Source organism: Agelaius phoeniceus, chromosome 8 (assembly GCF_051311805.1).
Source record: "Agelaius phoeniceus isolate bAgePho1 chromosome 8, bAgePho1.hap1, whole genome shotgun sequence".
NCBI classification, from domain to species: Eukaryota; Metazoa; Chordata; class Aves; order Passeriformes; family Icteridae; genus Agelaius; species Agelaius phoeniceus.
Window position 1 is genome coordinate 10774396 of NC_135272.1, and position 19186 is coordinate 10793581.

At 52.7% G+C, this 19186-nt stretch overlaps 2 protein-coding genes across 2 annotated transcripts in view; one reads left to right on the forward strand and one right to left on the reverse strand.

Moving 5' to 3' along the window:
• Positions 1 to 9370, forward strand: part of ABL2 (ABL proto-oncogene 2, non-receptor tyrosine kinase) — a 49678-nt gene extending 40308 nt beyond the window's left edge. The window contains exons 8-11 of the mRNA XM_054638238.2: positions 135 to 287; positions 1104 to 1193; positions 2375 to 2548; positions 3066 to 9370. Of these exons, the coding sequence (XP_054494213.2) occupies positions 135 to 287; positions 1104 to 1193; positions 2375 to 2548; positions 3066 to 4762 (2114 nt within the window). The 3' untranslated portion in view covers positions 4763 to 9370. The remainder of the gene's footprint in view (positions 1 to 134; positions 288 to 1103; positions 1194 to 2374; positions 2549 to 3065) is intronic.
• Positions 9371 to 9501: 131 nt separating this feature from the next.
• On the reverse strand, positions 9502 to 17664 carry TOR3A (torsin family 3 member A). Its single transcript, XM_077181990.1, has 7 exons — positions 16158 to 17664; positions 15720 to 15833; positions 14818 to 15083; positions 14102 to 14271; positions 12080 to 12204; positions 10016 to 11630; positions 9502 to 9973 (listed from the first exon to the last, which is right to left on the reverse strand). The coding sequence occupies exons 1-6, from the start codon at positions 16456 to 16458 to the stop codon at positions 11380 to 11382; spliced, it is 1227 nt and encodes a 408-aa protein (XP_077038105.1). The 5' UTR covers positions 16459 to 17664; the 3' UTR covers positions 9502 to 9973; positions 10016 to 11379.
• Between the last annotated feature and the right edge of the window lie 1522 nt (positions 17665 to 19186).

A 19186-nucleotide genomic window follows, 5' to 3' on the forward strand; every position in this document is an offset into this window, starting at 1 on the left:
GATGTCTCCACATAGACTGGCCTGAAATACTTGCAAGGAAACAATGCTGCCTCAAGCTGCAATGAAGGCCACAGAGTAATGAACAACAAAAGGGCAGACTTATGACAAGGAATTTTGTTTTCCTCCTTTTGCAGCCTTTGGGGTGCTGTTATGGGAAATTGCTACCTATGGGATGTCACCATACCCAGGCATTGACCTCTCTCAGGTGTATGATCTGCTGGAAAAGGGCTATCGGATGGAGCAGCCAGAGGGGTGCCCTCCCAAGGTGTATGAACTGATGAGGGCATGTGAGTATCTTCTTCCAATTGTGGGGACAAAGCCTGGGAAGGTGGGAGCAATCTGCAATTAACAGCAATACCTGATCCTCAGCATGTCAGAGTTAGGGTGGGCTTCAGTTATGAAACAAAGAAGGTGGGGAATGATGAAGGATATTACTGCTTCAAAAACCTTAAGGAAGCTGACAAAATCCCAAAAGCTGGGAATTGATATGATCATAATGCAAAACAAGCAGAATGCCAGTCACTTTCCAGACCTTATGGTGATACCAGCAGACAGTGCTTCCAGAAAACATCCTTCTAGTGCAGATTTCTAATTCAGAAATTACACTTTCATCATGATACTCTTCTGTAACTTCCCAAGCTCCATCCAGGCACTCTCCTCCTCTTTCCCCCAGAGGGTCCACACATCCTTCTTTTGGAAGGGTCTGCCTGAAATTCAGTATTAAGAGCATGGGAGCAGGATGGTGCCTGAAGCTTTACACACTCAGTTACCTGTGACTGGGCTAGATGTGTTCTGTCCAAGCAGCCAGGGTAGCAAATACAGAATTGTCCTTTGCCCAAACAATTCAGAAAGGGGGATAGGGAGATCAGAAAAACCTGCAGAGGTGGCAGAGAGCTGGGATTTCTGGACTTGGTTCTTCCTTCTCCTGATTTGTTTGTGAGGATTCAGTAGGGTGCTAACTGCTGCCAGGAGTCAGCACCTGTGAATGACTCTAAAGCCTGTTTAACAGTGGGTCAGAGTGTGACTACTTTCTGTCTGCTTGGACAGAGGAAAAATTCATCTCCCTGTTTCAGGCTCTGAGACTTTGCTTTGTGGCATTGCAGGCTGGAAGTGGAACCCACCAGACCGACCTTCCTTTGCTGAGACCCACCAGGCTTTTGAAACCATGTTCCATGACTCGAGCATCTCAGAGGGTGAGAGCTGCTGTTGTTTTCTTCCTGAAACAGCACTGGAGGTTATCCCCAGAGTGCTGTGTCTCATGGATGGGCCCTTAAGGCTCATCTGCTGGCAGTGGGGGTAAAATGGATCTACATCCCTTATTCTTTTAGCCATAATTGGGATAAATAACTTGTTTCACAAATACTGAATAAAGTTCAGACACATTCCATCTGTGCAGGGAACAGTGTAATTTCATTTGGCCAGTAAATGCCAAAGAGCTGATTTAAAGATATTGTCTCCTCTAGCAGAGGAAATCTCTTGTTTTTCAGGCTGAACATTGAGGAATAGTAAGTGATGAAGAAAGATGTATGCATATCACAGTCCCTTGCTGACTGCAGCAATTAGGTCACAAAATATTATTCTACCAGCCTCCACTTTTAGCAAAGTGTGCTTTAATCTCTGGATTTTCTGCTTAGCTACTTCTAGGAGCAAATCTGTGCAGCTCAAGTCTGAAATATAATCTACCAGGAGGTAAATACTGGTGAGGAATGTGATACTGTTCAGCAGACAAGCAGAAATGTCAGAGCATTCTTCTCAATTTTTAAATTAAATATGCAACTGATCCATCAACTTCCCTACCACAGAAAAAAGACACCAGATGGAATTTTACCAGTGAGGATCTATAATAGACACATCCAGTGGCCGCACAAATGCCAAGCTGGCTGTGGCCAGGAGGTTGTGGGGTTTTTTCTGTGTTTGTTTTCTTTTTGTTGACCTGTTGTTGACATGCAATCTTCATTTCTTCACCTAGGGGCATGCAGTGATTTGCCACAAGCAAAGCAACTTAGGTCCAGATCCAGGGAGGACACAACTTTGGGGGTGCATCAGTAGGAGGCACCTTGATTAAAGACAGGCAAATGCATCCAGTGCTGCCTTTAGCTCTTGAGTAGCCTTTAATAGATCCCTTGTGCAGATCCTACCACTGTTGGGGTTTTTTTTTTCCTGAATTTATAAAGGTGTAAATGAGTTTGAAATCATTAGGAAAAACATCTGACCCTAAATACTTCTAGACTTGTACAAAGACTAAATCCATAAATTATGTATTTCTCAGTCACGGATCTCTTCCTGCCAGTCTGTGTTTGCAGGAAAGACCCAGGTTGTTCTTTTTCCTCTTTCTTTGCTGGTCTGTTTTGACTATTCCCTTTTTTCCTTACAGAGGTAGCAGAGGAGCTTGGAAGAACAGCCTCATCCTCATCCATAGTTCCTTACCTGCCCCGCTTACCCATGCTTCCCTCCAAGACAAGAACCCTGAAGAAGCAGGCAGAGAACAAGGAGAACATTGAGGGAACACAGGACACTGTGGAGCACTCAGCATCCAGCTCAGCACCAGGTGTGGGCACAGGGTGTAAATTCCCAGACAAGAAAAGAACAGCCTGACATGGGCATGTTTTGTGCTGCTGTGTCAATTATTTACTAGCAAATAGAAAACACTGTGGTTTTTTCAATGTCCTTTTAGTAAATCCCATTGTATTTTTTCTTTCAAATTCAGTTTTGCTGCTCTTTTTTAAGTGACAGCTTCAAAAATGCAGCAAGAGATTTTCTCCTATACTTAGCGTGTTTGGAAAGGAGCAGAAAATTATGAGAAGGGAGTAATAAACTGAAAGAAAAGAGCAACTCTTTTCTGATCTCTCCTCAAAGTGGCTGTCTCAGTATACACAACAGATAAGTCACATAGAGAAATGAAAAAAGGTGAAGAAAAAATAAAATACAAGTGCTTGCTTCTTCCCTCACTCTATCTCTGCAGCACCTGGGCAGGTAAATACACCAGGCCTATAAAACCCAGTGCAGGACAGGGAGGTGGAAATAGAAATAGAATGTCCAGATTGACACGTGTCTCTCCTGGCCAGGTTTCATCAGAAGCACACAGCCAACAGGCGGGTCCCCCGCGCTGCCCCGCAAGCAGAGGGACAAGTCCCCCAGCAGCCTCCTGGAGGATGCCAAAGAGACCACGTTCACCAGGGACAGGAAAGGGGGCTTCTTCAGCTCCTTCATGAAGAAGAGGAACGCTCCCACGCCTCCCAAGCGCAGCAGCTCCTTCCGGGAGATGGAGAACCAGCCCCACAAGAAATACGAGCTGACGGGTAACTTTTCCTCTGTGGCTTCCCTGCAGCACGTGGACGGGTTCTCCTTCGCTCCCGCGCAGCAGGACACCAGCCTGGCACCCCCCAAGTGCTACGGAGGGGGCTTTGTGCAGAGGACCTTCTACGGCGAGGAGGGCACTGGGCCCAGCAGTGCTGGGGGTGTGAGCACTGGTGGAGGGTGGTCGGGCATCACTGGCTTCTTCACGCCACGCTTGATTAAAAAGACGCTGGGTTTACGAGCGGGAAAACCCACTGGCAATGAAGAAGCTTCAAAGCCTTTTCCAAGGTCAAACTCTACATCTTCCATGTCCTCAGGGCTTCCAGAGCAGGATAGGATGGCAATGACCCTTCCCAGAAATTCCCAGAGGTCAAAAATTCAGCTGGAACGGACTGTGTCCACCTCCTCCCAGCCCGATGAGAGCACAGAGAGGGCCAGTGACCTGATTCCCAAAAGGTTTGAAGAAGGCCCTGCTTTGACCAGAGAGAGACCAAAAGCAAAACTCTTGCCAAGGGGTGCCACAGCACTCCCTTTTCGAACTCCCTCCGCGGCAGAAGAAAAGGAGGGTCCGGGGCTAGTGGCAGCTCCTAAGGGCAAGGAGAAAAACAGCGGCCCACGACAAGGGGCCCTTGAGGATGGCGAGAGGCCGGGGTGGTCATCTCCGGTAAAGGCTGCAGCAATACTTCCAACCACTCATAACCACAAAGTGCCAGTCCTAATCTCACCCACTCTAAAACACACTCCAGCAGACGTGCAGCTCATTGGCACAGACTCTCAGGGTAATAAATTTAAGCTCTTATCTGAGCATCAGGTCACTTCTTCCGGCGACAGGGACCGGCCCAGACGGGTAAAACCAAAGTGTGCTCCACCTCCACCACCGGTGATGCGGCTCCTCCAGCAGCCGGCTGCCTGCTCGGACGCAGCAGAAGAGCTGAGCAGCGCGGCGGGAGCGCAGCACGGACTGGAACCCAACGAAGGGAGTAAGAAGGCAGCAGCAGCAGCAGCACCTGTTGGTGGAAAATCCGGGAGGCCCGCGATGCCTCCGCCCCAAGTGCCTCTGTCAACGTCTTCCACCTCCCCAGTGAAAATGGCCAACGGCACGGCCGGCGCCAAGGTGGCGCTGAGAAAGACCAAACAGGCGGCTGAGAAAATCCCCGCAGACAAGATCAGCAAGGAGGCGCTGCTGGAGTGCGCGGATCTCCTCTCCAGCGCCATCGCCGAGCCCACGCCCAACAGCCAGCTGGTGGACACGGGGCACCAGCTGCTGGATTACTGCTCAGGCTACGTGGACTGCATCCCCCACACGCGCAACAAATTCGCCTTCCGGGAAGCCGTGAGCAAACTGGAACTCAGCCTGCAGGAGCTGCAGGTGTCCTCGACGGCTGCTGGCGTCCACGGGGCGAACCCCGTCCTTAATAACTTATTGTCATGTGTCCAAGAAATCAGTGATGTGGTGCAAAGGTAGCTACTGTCAATCTGGGTAAGAGAAACACACACGGGGAGGGCGGGACTGTTTTTCTGTACTGATGCTTTCAAAAGGAAAGACTGATACTTGAGTATGTGAAGTACCTCAGATCACTGAGTTCTCCTCACGTTTACAGGTTCATCTCAAAAATTGGGGATGGAGAGGGTAGATTAAAGCTGTAAGGGGCAGAACATCAAGGATCTGTCCCTACCTAATCAGGCTGATCTGCTTGGTATGGCGAGGAAAGAAAGTTCCTTCTCCTCCCCTGGAGAGGCAGGAGAACCTATGGCAGGTTCTCCCTCTGGGCAGGACGGTGGTGACAGCCAGAGCCCTGGGCTGGCTGCAGCTGCCTGGCTGCACAGATCCCACCCTGGCTGCTCTCACCTGTGCTTTGCTGTCCTGACAAGGCCTAGGAAAGGCACTGGGGCTCTGCTGGTACCAAGGGCAGAGCAGCTCCGGAGGGGGGTCATGTACAGCTGGGGGAAAGGTCTAATGCACTGACAGTATTCAGAGCTGCTGGAGGTGGATGCACTGGTCTGGATGGCTTAACTTCCACAGCACTGTTGCTGCTGTAATGAGAACTGCAAGATTAGTTAATATATGGAACTGTCCCTTTTCCCTCCTGTCCACCTCATCCACCACCTTCTCATCGTCATTGTATTGCAAGTGTCAGGGATGATGGGCAGACTTACCACTGGAATTCCCCCTTCCCACCACACAGCCTTCACTCAGCTGATACCTATTTCTAGTGGTCGAGCACAGGTGCTGCTTGATGGTCATTTTTGAGTAGTTTGGGGCTCTTGCACAACTTGCCAGTGTTGTTGTTGGGGTGGGTGGGTTGTTCCTTTTTTGAAGTTCTAGATTGTTTTTAACTTGTTCCCACGTTAACCCCCCAGTTCAGTGAGGACCCATGGTAGGTAAGGCAGAGCCTCTGCCTCCCTGGCTGTTGTCCACATTCCTTTAGCAGTCACAGCACTGCAGGGCCAGCTGGAGAACCAGAAAGTACAGCCCAGCCTGCCCACCATGTGTCCTTACTGCTGCAGGATTCCCTGCACCTGTCCCTTACCCTTCACACTGCCAGATTCCTGGGATTTGTTCTGCTGTTTACCTGTCTCACAAGCTTCTCAGCATCCCAAGGTGATAAAGTATGGCAGCACACAGGAAACCCCACAGGTATCTCCATGGATTTGTTCCCATATTTTAAAGGCTAGACCAGAATCCTACACTGTGGTGTAGGGAATGTGTACAGAACCTGTGCCCTGCTGTGCCTGAGGCGTGGCAACAAAAGCTGTGGCTCTGCCTTGAAGGGCTCCCAGTGGGTCTCTGATGCCTTCTACCAACCCCAGAATGAGAGCAGCTGAACGGTTGGTGTTGTCATCCTTGGTCGTGGTGCTGTTTGCAGACTGTTGTGGCGTCAAAAAGCTGGTCTGTGTCTATGCACAGCTCCCCAAGGTGTGAAATGTACTGGCAAGTAGAAGAGCTCAGTTGCTGTTTTGTGAGAGGAAAGGAAACAGGCCTGAAACCTGGCTCCAAATACACCTTACCTGCATGCTGCTGCTCACTGCACACTGCTGGTGATAGAGGATCTTGCTTGCTTTGCACCTTAAGCCTTTATTTTTTTGGCTAAAACGCTTTCTAAACTTGCTTTTGAAGTGTGGCTGTGCTGCTTTTAGTCTGAGCATTTAGAATGGAGCTGTGGCACAGGTGTGACTTTAGAAGATGGGCACTTTCTTTCTGTCTAGAAGCACATGGTGGTGCTTGGAAGCAGGCTGGGTGTCTCAGCAAGTGTCCCTGTTTTTTCCACAGAGCATAGTGAGACAGGCCTGGAAAAATCTTTAGAAATGGGCTGAGAATCCTCATTTCATTTCTGGTCTGAGCTAAGCAAAGTTGTTCCAGGGTGTGTGGAGGCACAGCAGAGGAGCAGCATGTGAGGTACAATGGACCAGTGAGCTTCTGGCTCAGTAAGTGAAGTGCTGGGGGGGAAAAGAACCAGGCAACCCCTGGGGATGTCCCAAGGGCCTCCACAGGCAGAGAACCAACCCCTTATCTCCCAGACTTTACTGAGGGCTTGTGTGGTTTACCTTATCTCTTTCAGTCATCTTCATGGAAGGTGTGCATCCAAACTGACTGCCTTTGGAAAGGTGACCTGCAAAGGGAAGGTGGCTTGTGGCATTGCTTCACAGGGCCTGTCAAACAATCAGAAGGATTTAGAAAGGGGGGGACTCTCTTTTCTTGGGGGCAGAAGGGCAGGTCTTGCTTACTCTGGCAGACCATCATATGGTTCCATGATTGTACTGCTGGGACAAAAGGGCTGGAACTGAAGGGATTCCAGGGGAAAGGAATTTTAACCAGAACATTTTAAAGTTTAGCCCAATTCTGATGAGCATTTTGAAAGAAGTGGTTTTGGTTTTTTTTTTTCTTTTTTTTTTTCCCCTAAATGCCAGTCTTCCAGAAAAGCTACAGTAAAAGTGGTAGAATAGCAATATGGAATTTCTAACTACTAGAACTCCCCTCTTGCTGAAGAAAGCAGCTGTGTCCCAATGAACACTGTGGGCCATCCCCACTTCCTTTCAGGTGCCCCATTTTCTCCTTGCCCCTGCAGCAGAGATGGGCAGTGGGACAGGGCAGCATCCAGCTGCTTTTCCAGAGTCACAGAATGGCTGAGGTTGGAGGGAACTTTGGAGATCACCTGGTCCAAGCACTCTCCCCAAGCAGGGCCACCAAGAGTCACCTGTGAGGACCATGTCCAGGCAGCTTTTGGGCATCTCCAAGCAAGAGACTACAAGCCCTGTGCCCAACACAGGAGTGTTTAGTTCTCACCCCTCCTCTGGGTCAAAATCAAAAGCTGGTGGAATCTGGGGATTGTCACTCTCATGGGAAGTGTTTTCCCTGCCCTTACCTATCCTCTAACATCAGGTAGGCAGATTGTGGCAGAGGTAGTGCTGATTTGACAGGTTTTTTCCCCCCTAAACTGAAGGCTGTGGAATTGCTGGGACTTCTGCTGCCCTAGAGTGTTTTATTCCCAAACTGCAATGCTCCCCTGTCCTCTGGCAGGATAGCAAAAGGAATCTGGGAAAGCTGCTTCTGCTGTAAATTACCATCCAGTTGTCTTTCCTTCCACTGCTGCTTCTAAAACTTGTACCATTCCCTCTCCCTTTAGCTAGGTCTGCCTTTCTCTTCAGCCTTAAAGGTCTCCACTGTGGCCAATTCTCTGTTTTCAGCCTGGCACCAGATGTGCAAAGGAACAAATGTGGGTGCTGACACCCCATTGTTTGTCCCAGTGACTTCCTGCTCCATGGTTTGGGGCAGGGGACAAGGCAGAAGTGCTGTTGTTTCTCCTCAGCACTGTCAGACAGCTGTGGGGGCACAGCTGGAGCTGGGCTCTCTTGCACTGCTGTGGGCCAGAATTTAAATTTGTCTTTGCCATGGGGAAGGCACCCACGGGCCTGGTCCTGCCAAGCACAAAGCACAGAGTGAGCTCAGGGGGGCACTTTCTCTTCTTGCCACTGTGGGAATAGTGACTCACAGGTGCAATTCTCTCTTCTTCCTGCACTCCACACCCTTCTTACCCCAAAGTGGTGCACTTGATTTAGTCATGTTCTTCATTACTGTGGGCAGGGCTGAGGCTGAGCTAGGAGTCTGGGTCTTGGGACTGCACCGAATTCAGCCAGTGGGAAAGGGGAATTGAACAGCAGGGAGGGAGAGAGGAGGGCTGTGCTTGTCCTCCTCAGGACTTTCTCCTGGGTGCCACTGGCCTTGTGTCTGTGAGACACAGCCAAACACGAGGGCTGACATCTGTCAGGGTGCTTTGGGGGAGTTGTGGGGCCCAGGGAGCCAAACCCCACAGTGGAGACGGAGCAGCCCCTCCCCACCAGGCTGAGGTGTGGGTGGGTCACACTGCAGCCACAGAGCAATCCCAATGCTCGTGTCCTACCACTTACCTGAGGCAGGCTTTTCCACAGTGGAAAGGGTGACTGGAGGCACCAGTGACTCCACAGGATGGTGGTTCCAAAGCCATCAGGCTGCTGCCTTCTGTGGGACACACTCAGCTCAGCCCTGCTGCTCACCAGGAGCTGGCAGGGAGACTTAAAGGGAACTGCAGCATGTGTGGAGGCTGCTGGGGTGGTGCTGCACATCCCTGGAGTGGAACAAAGCCCTCAGCTCATTCTCTGGTAGCAGGTCCCAGGAGGTTCTGGGACACTGTCTTGTTTCTCCCAGCTCCAGGCTAAGCAATGTCTGTACCAAAGGAGGTCGTTCTTCCCCATGTGTCTGTTGTGCACGGGAGGTGGAGCCTGCTGGGCTCACATGGCACTGTTTGTATTGGTAGTGAACTCCTTGAGGGCAGGAATGGATTGAAATGAATCACGTTAATCACCAATCACTCTTAGCAGTGTTGTCAACTGTTTTTGTTTTTTAATTGTTATTGTAATATATTTTGGTTGTTTTTCTAATTTAATTCTCTCACTATCGTCTGACTGTGAACTGCGAACAGTGTTAAACTTGATGTAAATAAGGCCTTGGAAGGGCCTCTTTGCCTGTCGTTCCACAAAGTTTTGCCAATTTGCATTTTGTTTTAAATAAAGGTTGCAATATTTTATTGGCAAAAACTACTCAAGTAGATGCTGAGGGGTTTTTTTTTCCCCCTCAGTGACTATTTGAAACTGCTCAGTCCTAACCAGAAGCTCTTTCTTTGGGTAGAAAAAATTGTTAAAAGGAGAAATAATTTAATTCCACCAGGCTGCAGGAAAAGCAGTATCTTTATTTATGTGGTATCTATTTAGAACCAAACCGTTGCCCTGTCAGAGAGCAGCTGTTGCTGTTGTGGGGCTGACCAGAGCTCACCCGGCTGTGACACACACACACTGGTGACCCAGCAGAGCGCAGCTCTGGCCTCGCCCTCGTCAATGTCACCACCACCTCCCTCAGCAGCCACAGCCAGAGCTGCTCCATGCCCACCTCAAACCAGTCCCCCACTGACCTCCTGCCACCCAGCCTGAGGCAGCCTAACCCAGCTGAACACTTGCTGACATTCAGGAAAAATCCTGGGTTATCCTGGCTTGCACACACAACCTTTAGGCTACTGACCTTCAGCACACAGCTTGCTAAACTTCTGCCCAGGTGACCAAACACAAGCTGAGCTGTGTCCTGTGAGGCAGCAGCCTCCCTGCCCCAGCTGGAGCATCACCCCAATGGTTCCCAGGTTTCTGACACCTGAGATTAACCCTAAACCCAGTCTCAGAAATGCCTGATCACCCCCACTGGCACAGCCCCAAGGTCTGTTCCACACAGCTGGTTTAAGGCACCTGCACTGGCTGAGCAGTGGGAGAGCAGCTGGCTCATCTCTGCCTGGGACTGTGACACCTCCTCAGGTAACAGAGCCAGTGCACCCGAGGGAAGCAGGACTCAAAGCCTGCAGGGCCTGGATGTGTCTGTCTGGTCAATCTCCCCCGGAGGCCACACTGCTCATCACTGTCACCACAAAATGGGTCAGAGCTTAAAATAGACCAAAGGTCCCCCGTGGGGGTGGCTGGGAAGCCAAGCCCTGTCCTTGGCAGGGGCTGTGTCACTCCTGGCCAGCACAGCCCTGTTGGAAGGGAGTTTTGACCCAGAGGTCACAGAGCGATTCCCGTAACACTGATGAAATGTTTTGGAGCTGCTGCAACACACTTATCACCTGGCCAGTACCCAGACAGCAAACAGCCCCTTGTAGTAGTAATAATAATAATAATAATTAGCAGCCAAAAAGCCACAGCATGAAATGTACTAAAGACAAAAATGAAAAAAGGAAGGAAAAAAACCCAAGCTTTTACTGCATCCATGAAAACTCACATTCAGCTGCAGCCTGATGCTTCAGCCACCATCCTCCTCACCTGCCCTTTGCCCTTGGGCAGAGGAGTTCTGTCCCCTTTTTGGTTCTGCAGTGAAGGAAATGGGCTCTTCACCAACCTGCTTAGTAAAGGAATTGCAGCACAGGTTCCCCTCACCCCGGCAGCTGCTTCCATACAACGGAAGGCTCCAGTGAGAGGTGGACACTCCAAGGTGAGAGCTATGGATTTGGCATCTCCAGAGGAGATTATTCAGTCCTTTTTTCCCTGCACAGACTACAATCCTGGCACATGTCCCTGAGCACCAGACACCTTAGAAAGGCATGAGAGCAACAGAGGGGAAAAACTCTTCTCCAGCAAAGCAGTTCTGTGTGATGTTGGAAAATGACAGAGAAAAGTGGGGACGGGGACATGGCTTTGGCCACACTATCTCAACAGGACCAGCCTGTCCAAGTCCTCCCTTCAACACACAGCAACAAAACAAGGACTTGGACATTCCCAGTCCCCACTCATGTGGAACAGCATCCATCAGCAGAACCACATCATCCCTCCAGCTAAAAGAAGGGACTTAGAACACCAGACAGGCTCCAAAGGCTGTCCCCACGTCCCAGGAGTAAGGGATGCACCTCCTTGCCTGCAACAGCTCTGGGGGGCTTAAGTCTCTGTTAAGTCCCTGTGCAAGTGCCTGGGCTGGGTCATCTGCCTCTGACCCTGTGCAAAGAGAGCAGCAGCTCCCGGAGTGCAGAACCACCTTCAGCACAAGAACCTCGGCCGCTCTGGTCCCCCTGGTGTTCAAGGAAGGAAGTAATTGATGCGCTGGGGCACGGATTTGCAGCCCTGTGCAGAGAAAAGCTTCTCCTCTTTGGGGACAAACACCATCATCTGGGCCACTTGGTCGAGCATTGCCTCGGTGTAGGGAAGGCCCCGGGCCAGGAAGGCGTCCCGTGCACAGAGCTTCACGTGCTGGTACTCCAGGGGCAGGAACGGCACCACGAAATCAATCAGGTTCTCCCTGAGGAGCTGGCTGTGGGCATAACTGTTCTCTGGAGCACAGCACAAGAAAGGCAAACTCAGAAACTTCACCTGAGAGCATCATCCCTCTGCGAGGCCAGGCTGGGCTCCGAGGGGCTCATCCAGGGGGACCCACTTGTGCACAGCTGCTCAGCACTGTGAGCACAGAGCATCTCTAGGAGTCACACCAAGAGATGCCTGGAGCCCCAGAGAAGCCTCAGCACTGCCCTGTGAGGTTCAGCTGCCTCTTGCCCCAGCCATTTTCAGGGCTGAAGGTGCCTGAAGGCCTCTTGGATCACAGGGACCAAGGATGGGGCTCTCATTATCAACAACCCCCAGAGTGAGGACCTGTTCCCCCAGCACAGCCCTGTGTGGCACACACTGGTTGGACACTGCAGAGGGGCAGCAGCCTGCCCACAGCCCCCAGGCAAGCCCAGCCCTTACCTGCAGCCCACAGCCCCCAGGCAAGGCCAGCCCTTACCTGCAGCCTCCAGCAGCTCCAGCCGCAGCCGCTGCTCCAGCAGCTCCAGGGGGATCTCCTCCCGTGCCCGGCCGGCTCGCCAGAAGTCCAGGGCCACCTCATTGATGGTGTTGCCACCAAGATTGCTGTGGACACAGAGGGAGGTCACTGAAGATTTCCCCCAGAGAGCTGCCAGCACCTTCCCTGCAGACAGACCCCAGCAGTTCTGTTGGCAACAGAGGATTTGCTGTCTAGGATCAGCACATGGAGAGCCAGCCTTCTTCCCAAAGAGCCCCTTTCCACAGGCATCCCTGCAGCTTCTGCCCTCCTGCCAGCTCAGACCCAGGGGCAGCAGGATCCTCCATCTCCCTCAGTCCCCTGTCCTGTTTTGGGAAGCCACCAACCTTGCAGGTGACACTTGGCTCCACACCAAACGCTGAACAAGCCACCACAAAGTCCAGGTTAAAGGGCAGAGCACGTGGCAGGAGTCCCACTGGAAGTAAAGGTCCAGGGCAGGGATTCAAGAGGCAGCCCAGGACTTGGCACAGCATCCTCTGCCCATGGGACAAAGCAGCAACACAGCTCCCACCTAAGGGCTCCTCTGGACGCCCATGGGGGCAGCTCTGGGGTGGGGTTTGCAAGGTCCTGCAGCTCTTGAGGGTCCCAGGACAGCCCTTCAGCCTGGAAAGCAGGGCTAGGAAAGGTGTCCCCCCTCCCCAGGTGCTGGTGAGGGGCTTGTCCCCAGCCCTGAATGCCCCAGTGAACTGGGAACCAGCTGGATGCAGAACTTGTGTGGGTGGGAGGCAGAGGCAGTGGGAGGCACAGATCTTGCACCCCACCCTCATGTCAGAGGCTCTGGACCCCAAACTGGAGGCAGAGAATATTGAAAAGCCACCACTGTTTCTCACCATGCCCACACCCACTGTCAGGGAGCAAACAGCTTGTACTGCTCCTGCTCCCAACCCAGAGCCCCTTTAGGCTGGACAGGCAGGCAGCCCCAGCCCATCTGCAGCACCCTGCCAGTGTCCACAGCAGCCCTGGGGCAGAGCCATCCCTCCTAAAGCAGGTCAGTGTCACACTGCCACCAGGAGTGATGAAACCCCTGGGGTGACACTGCTGCAGTTCAAGGCACCCTGCTCCCCTCTGCCCGCTGACGCTGTGTCCATTCCTGAGCTGCATGGCTGCCAAGCAGGACACCAGGCCCTGTGCAGCTGGCAGCACGTCCACCCTGCTGAGCAACAGGGCAGGACCTGCCCCTTCCACCACAGCCCCCTGCACACAGGTGGGACCAGAGTGAGGGGAGTTCCACAGGCACTGGGCACTCACACAGGGAAACCTCTCTGAGGGAAACACCAAGCTTGGAGGTTGGAACCCTTGCCTGGATGGTGGAAGTGGAGGAGGAATGCTCTGCTCACCTCCAACCACGAGGAACAGCTCCTGCCAGAGCCAAGCCCAAAGCTGCAATTCCCAAACTGAAGGGAGCCCAAGATGCTGATCTCTGACTCTTCAGGGGCACTTCAGTCAGGTGCCTGCCTCACATCCTGGTTCTGAGATGTCCCATTTCTCCCTCCAGCTACATCCCACACAGAGACAGTGCTGGGGTGCACTTCCTGGGAAAGGTACCAACTAAACCAGGCTCTGCTGATGCCAGGATCAGCCTCACAGCACCTCAGTCTGCAGCCACAGCCAGGCAGTGGGAACTCCCCCGCTCCTAACAATGCATGGGAACTTCCCACCAAGACCTTCAGCCCCAGCTCTGCTCCCTGGAGTGTGACATCTGCCCAGCTGGGCAGGGTGACCCTATGTTAACTGACTGTACTTCCTTGCCTCCAAATCTAGACTCAGGCTCAGGTGTCCCAACCTGGCTGGACCTCAGCTCCTCCTGCAGATGTTCCCAGGGAGGATGCCCAGCATCCACAGGTAAAACTGAACATGGAGGCAACCACCATGAGGGAATGAGGTACCTGTACCCTCCCCTGCTGCCTCAGCCCCTTGTATCACACCTCTGGGGACAAACACCATTACTTGGGGACCAGAAATCACCTGAGGAAGAGGAAGATGGATCTCTGCTGATCTGCCTTGTTGGTGTGTTGAGCCATGAAGGGTGTGATGGCATCCAGGAGGTTGGAGTGCAGCTTCTCGGCCTCGTCGAAGATGAGCAGGGCCTGCCTGCAGCGCTGCAGGGTCTCGCTGATCTGCCTCTGCAGCTGGGCCTGCAGCAGGGAGGGCAGTCAGGAGCCCCTGGGACCACCCAGCCAAGCACCACAGCTGCTCCATCCCCTCCCACCCAGCAGGACAGGGCAGACAACAGGAAGAGCAAAGGCAGGAAAACGAGTGAGGTGAGATACATTAGTTTAATAAGTGAAGGAAAGAGGAAAGAAAGACATCAAGTGGTGCAAAGGCAGCTGCCCACCCTGCCACAAACAGATGCCAAGTCCATCTCTGAGCAATGGCTTCCTGCCCCCAAACCCCCTTCCCTGTAGCTTTTATTCCTGAGCATGGCAGTAAATGACATGGAATATCCCTTTGGCACTAGGACTCACCTCTTTGGTGTGTCCCAAACTTCTTGTACTGACCTCAGGGACTGAGTGGGAGAGGGGGGAAGCCTGAGGCTGTGCAGGCACTGCTCAGCAGCAACTAGCCAGTGCTGTGGGACCCAGTTTCCCTCACAAACCCAAGGCACAGCCCCACAGGGGCTGCTGGGAAGGACATGAACTCCAGCCCAGCCCACAGGACCATCCCCTGTTGTTGGCTCTCACCTTGTAGGAGTCCACGTAGTTGTGGTGTGGGAAGTGGAGCAGGGACACGAACACCCTGACACAGTCACTCCTCAGCCCGTCCCGGTACAGGTGAGTGGCCACCATCCGAGCCACAAAGTTCTTCCCCGTGCCAGACCAGCCATGGAAGGACAGCACCAGAGCCTTGGGGGGCCGTGGGCTCTGCAGGAAGCCCTGCACCGCCCGCAGCACCACGTCCTTGGCCAGGTGCTGCCCGTGCAGCTGCCCATTGAGCTCTGCCTCCAGCCCTGCACAGAAAGCACGAGCTCAGCTCCACCTGCCAGCACAGCTACTGCACATGGGGGTAAGAGGGGAAAATCTGCAGGGCTGCCTGGCCAAGAGGACTGTGAAGTGGCATTAAAGCCACAGGCTGCCTGTGCCTGCCTACATCAGCCTCTGGCCCCAGAAGGACACAAAATCTTCCACTGACTCCTTTTTTCCTTTAGGAAAAGGCAGATATGCTTGGCAGCTGCAGAGAGCACCAGTGCCCCAAGGCCCTCTCAAGCTCCCAGCACAGGGTTTGCATACCAGGAGTCTCAGGGACAGCAAACACAAAGACACCTGCTCATGGCTTACACACAGGTCTCAGTGTGCCCTCCTGACCTAGGGCAGGGTCATGGGCCAGTTTGGGTCCTGCTATATGTGCCTGGAAGCTATGGGATGCAGGCAGGGCTTGTAGCAAGCTGGAGCAGATACACTTATGCAGTAAGGAACAAACTCTTTGGTCTCAGAACTTCAAATGGGACACAGGACTGAGCTCAGCCTCTCACCCTCCCACAGCTCAGCACCCCAGTCAGAAAAGACCTTTACTAACATCACTTTCTAAAATACACTTTAACAGGAAAAAAGCCTCAAAACGAGCCACAAAGCAGTACAGTCCCTACCTGTGATGTTGTTGATGATCCTGCAGTCTCCTGTCTCACAGCACTTGCTGAAGCTGCAGTACCAGGCAGAGAGGATCTCCAGGTAATCCTGGCCCACCAGAGGAAAGCCCCAGCCTGGAAACGGGAGCGAAATGAGCAGAGAAGTTACAGGAAAGGCTTTTTTACACTTTGGGCTCACGGCAATCCTCTCCCAGGTGCACGGACTCAGCCATGTGCCTGCGGGCAACCCTGGCTACGGGGAGGGACAGTGAGCTCGGAACTGGCAGCAGCCGAGTGCCCAAGAAGTGCAAGAGCCTCATCCCGGGGTGTGCCAAGGAGGGAGATGCCCGGGGCAGCCACCTCGGGAAGGAAGGGCAGCGCCCCAGAGCCGGGGCCCCAGCAGGGTCCGGACCTGCTGCTCCCTCCTGGGCACGGGAGGGAACAGAGCAAGGCGCTTACCTGGGATGGGACTGGCCTCTCGTTCTCCTTGCTGCTTCTCCTCCTCCTCGCAGCCCTCCTGCCACACTTTGCACGCCAGGTACTGCCAGTAGTGCTTGGACAGAGCTCCCAAATGCTTCTTCACGGCTTCGTACCTCACCCTGCCCCACGGTGCCCCCTCCGGGACGGCTCCCTGCTCCTCTGCCCAGGGCGGCCGGGGCGGTGGCGTTGTCCCGGGGCTGCCCGAGCCGCCCAGGAGCAGCAGCAGCACCAGCACAAAGCAGCCGAGCCCGCGGGGGCCCGGGAGCCTGGCCGGGCCCATGGCAGCGATGCGGGATCGGGAACGGAGCGGGCTCGGCCCGGGAACGGAGCGGGCCCGGCCCAGCCCCGCTGGGCCCCGCGGCCGGCCCGGCCCGAGCCGCTCTCACTTCCTGAGGCGTTGCTGGGAGCAGCCGCGGGCAGCGCCGGCCCCGGCCAGACGTGGATTCCCTGTCGCCGTCGCAGCCACGGGGACGCGACAAAAGCCAAGCCCGGGCCCAGCGGCGGCTGCGGCCCCGCCCCGGGCCCGGCCAGCCCCGGCTGGGAGGGGAAGGGCTGGGGAGGGGCCCGGGGAGGCTCCCGGCCACCGGTTCCCACAGAGCTGCGGCAGCGGCAACGAGCGCCGGGGGAAGCAAATAACCTGGGTTTTAAGGAACCCAGCGGCTCGGCTGAGGTTTTGCAGCCGCAGGCACAAGAGCAAATGGCAGCTGTTCCTCAGTGTCCTTTCAAAGGGGACACAAAAATAACAGGTGAGGAAATAAAAACAAGGGAGCAGCGGGGGAGCGGCAGGGCTGTCCAGGCTGCGTTGGCTGCCTGCTGTCCTGATATCCTGACTGAGCCCAAGGAAAAAATATTTTGGAATTGGAAAGGATTTCAAGGTTATCACGCACGCTCAGAAAAATAAAAGTAAGGAGGATCATAAATAGAATTAATCCAGCCTGGAGTTGCCTGGTCCAGGTGGATGGGAGGGGGGATGCAGGCGTGGAGGAGAGTGCATCCCCATCTACAGGTGCCTGCAAATATTACACAGCAACATTTCACTTACTGAGACCAACAAAACGGCCCCTTCAGCTACAAAAGCAGCGAGGCCGAAACCTGAACACCACTTGCAACAACTTAAACAGAGCTAAAAATAGTGCATTAAGGAAATAAAATCAAACTTGATGTAGCCATAGCAAAAAAACCCTGCTGTCAGCCTTTAAAAACTAGTTGAGGTACCTCAAGCATTTATACAGAATTATAAAAAAATTCATAGCTGGAACATTCAAACTTTGCCCACCCAGGATAACTGCTCCAGCTGAAAAGGGCTTATTAAAAGGGACAGATGCTGTAAAAAATAGATGGTTGCTGTTATTCAATGATATTATCAGACTTCTAGAGTCCATACCTCTTCAGTGTATTCTCATGGCTGCAGATCTTCACTGACTCCTTCTGCTGCATGCTGTTCTCTCTCGGGTCAGAGCTCCTCTAAGGCTCTCCCTGACTGGCCAACCCACCCCCTTTTATCCCAGTTATCTTCATTGGTCACAGCTGCAGCCCAGTTAAGGACATGGCAGCTGCAGCCCATCGAGGGCAACCGGGACCTCTGGGGCAAAGCCTCCATACAGATATTCAAATACATTTCCTCTACTATAGATGGTTTTGTGTTCCAAAGGAAAAAAGAAAATTTTGAAGGATAAACTGACTGTCCAACACTGCACCAGCTCAGGGTATAATTCCTGGGATGTCAGCCCTGCCCAAGTGCAGCACACTGTCAGAGCCAGAAGGAAAAACAGCTCTTTAGGAGGCCCTGGCACAGGGTGCCCAGAGAAGCTGTGGCTGCAGCAGCCCTGGAAGTATCCAAGACCAGCTGGATGGGGCTTGGAGCAGCCTGGTCTGGTGGAAGATGTCCCTGCCCATGGCAGGGGCTTGGAACAGAGGGATCTTTAAGGTCCCTTCCAGCCCCAGTCATTCTGGGATTCTCTGAAGGGGCATAGGATGCCCATGGGTTTTTCCCTTGCTCTGCTGAAACCCCAAGTGCAGTTTGCTGATCCTGAGGTGAGGCTGGAGGCAGCTGCAGGGACCTGCAGAGCCCTAGAGCTGATGGGAGGATGTCAGCTTGTCATTCACAGCTGGTTATTCCAGGCAGTCAGTCCTGGTGAGCAGCAAGCTCCTGATTAAGGCTCCACCACCTTGGCTTGGCTCAGCTCAGCTGCCATCTGAAGAGAAAACAGCACCACAAGAAATGGTTATGCCTGGCTTATTCCACACCCCAATGCAGCCTGGGACAAGCAAACACTCAGAGGGAACCTCACAGTCCAGAATTTCATTTACAGGCTCTCCAGGGAAATGCCATGCACCCATCTTTTAGGTTTTTCCCCATTTCCATACAGCAATTTCTTCTGCACACCCATCTCTGCACTCTGACAGAAGGCAGGAGGAGAAGAGCCTCTCTCCAGAGCTCAGTATAACACAGTTATGGATTAGATTACTAAATAAAAGAAAGATCTAGAATAAAGAGTATGAGAGGAGTCCTTTTCCCTCCTTCATTTTCCCCCCACAAAGTCCTATCTATCCCCAGTCTCTTAAAAATACTGAGATTCTACAAAGAACAAATCACCAGTTCCACACTAGGGATATATGAACTAAGGACTTCTTTTCCTATTTTTTAGATTCAATTTAAAAAATTGTAGGGAAAGGATTTGAAGACTTCAGGGAAAGTGCTTATTTTCAACACCCTTTGGTTCTCCATTGGCTCAAAGTTGTTTGTGTTCATTCTTTTGTAAAAGTACATTCATTACATAATCAGAAACACTAAAATCTCTCAGTTATACAAATTCTCACTCTGTTACTATGGCAAACCACTGCAAAAATTCAGAGCAGCAGCACAACAAAGTGCTTGGAACAACAGCTCTCAACTGCCAGTTTCTGCCTGTCAGAACTTAAAAGCATCTGTAGCTGTTGAACTGTTCATACACAAGCAAGAATCCTGTCCTGCTCCCTGAGCAAATTGGCACCTCAAAAATAGAGAT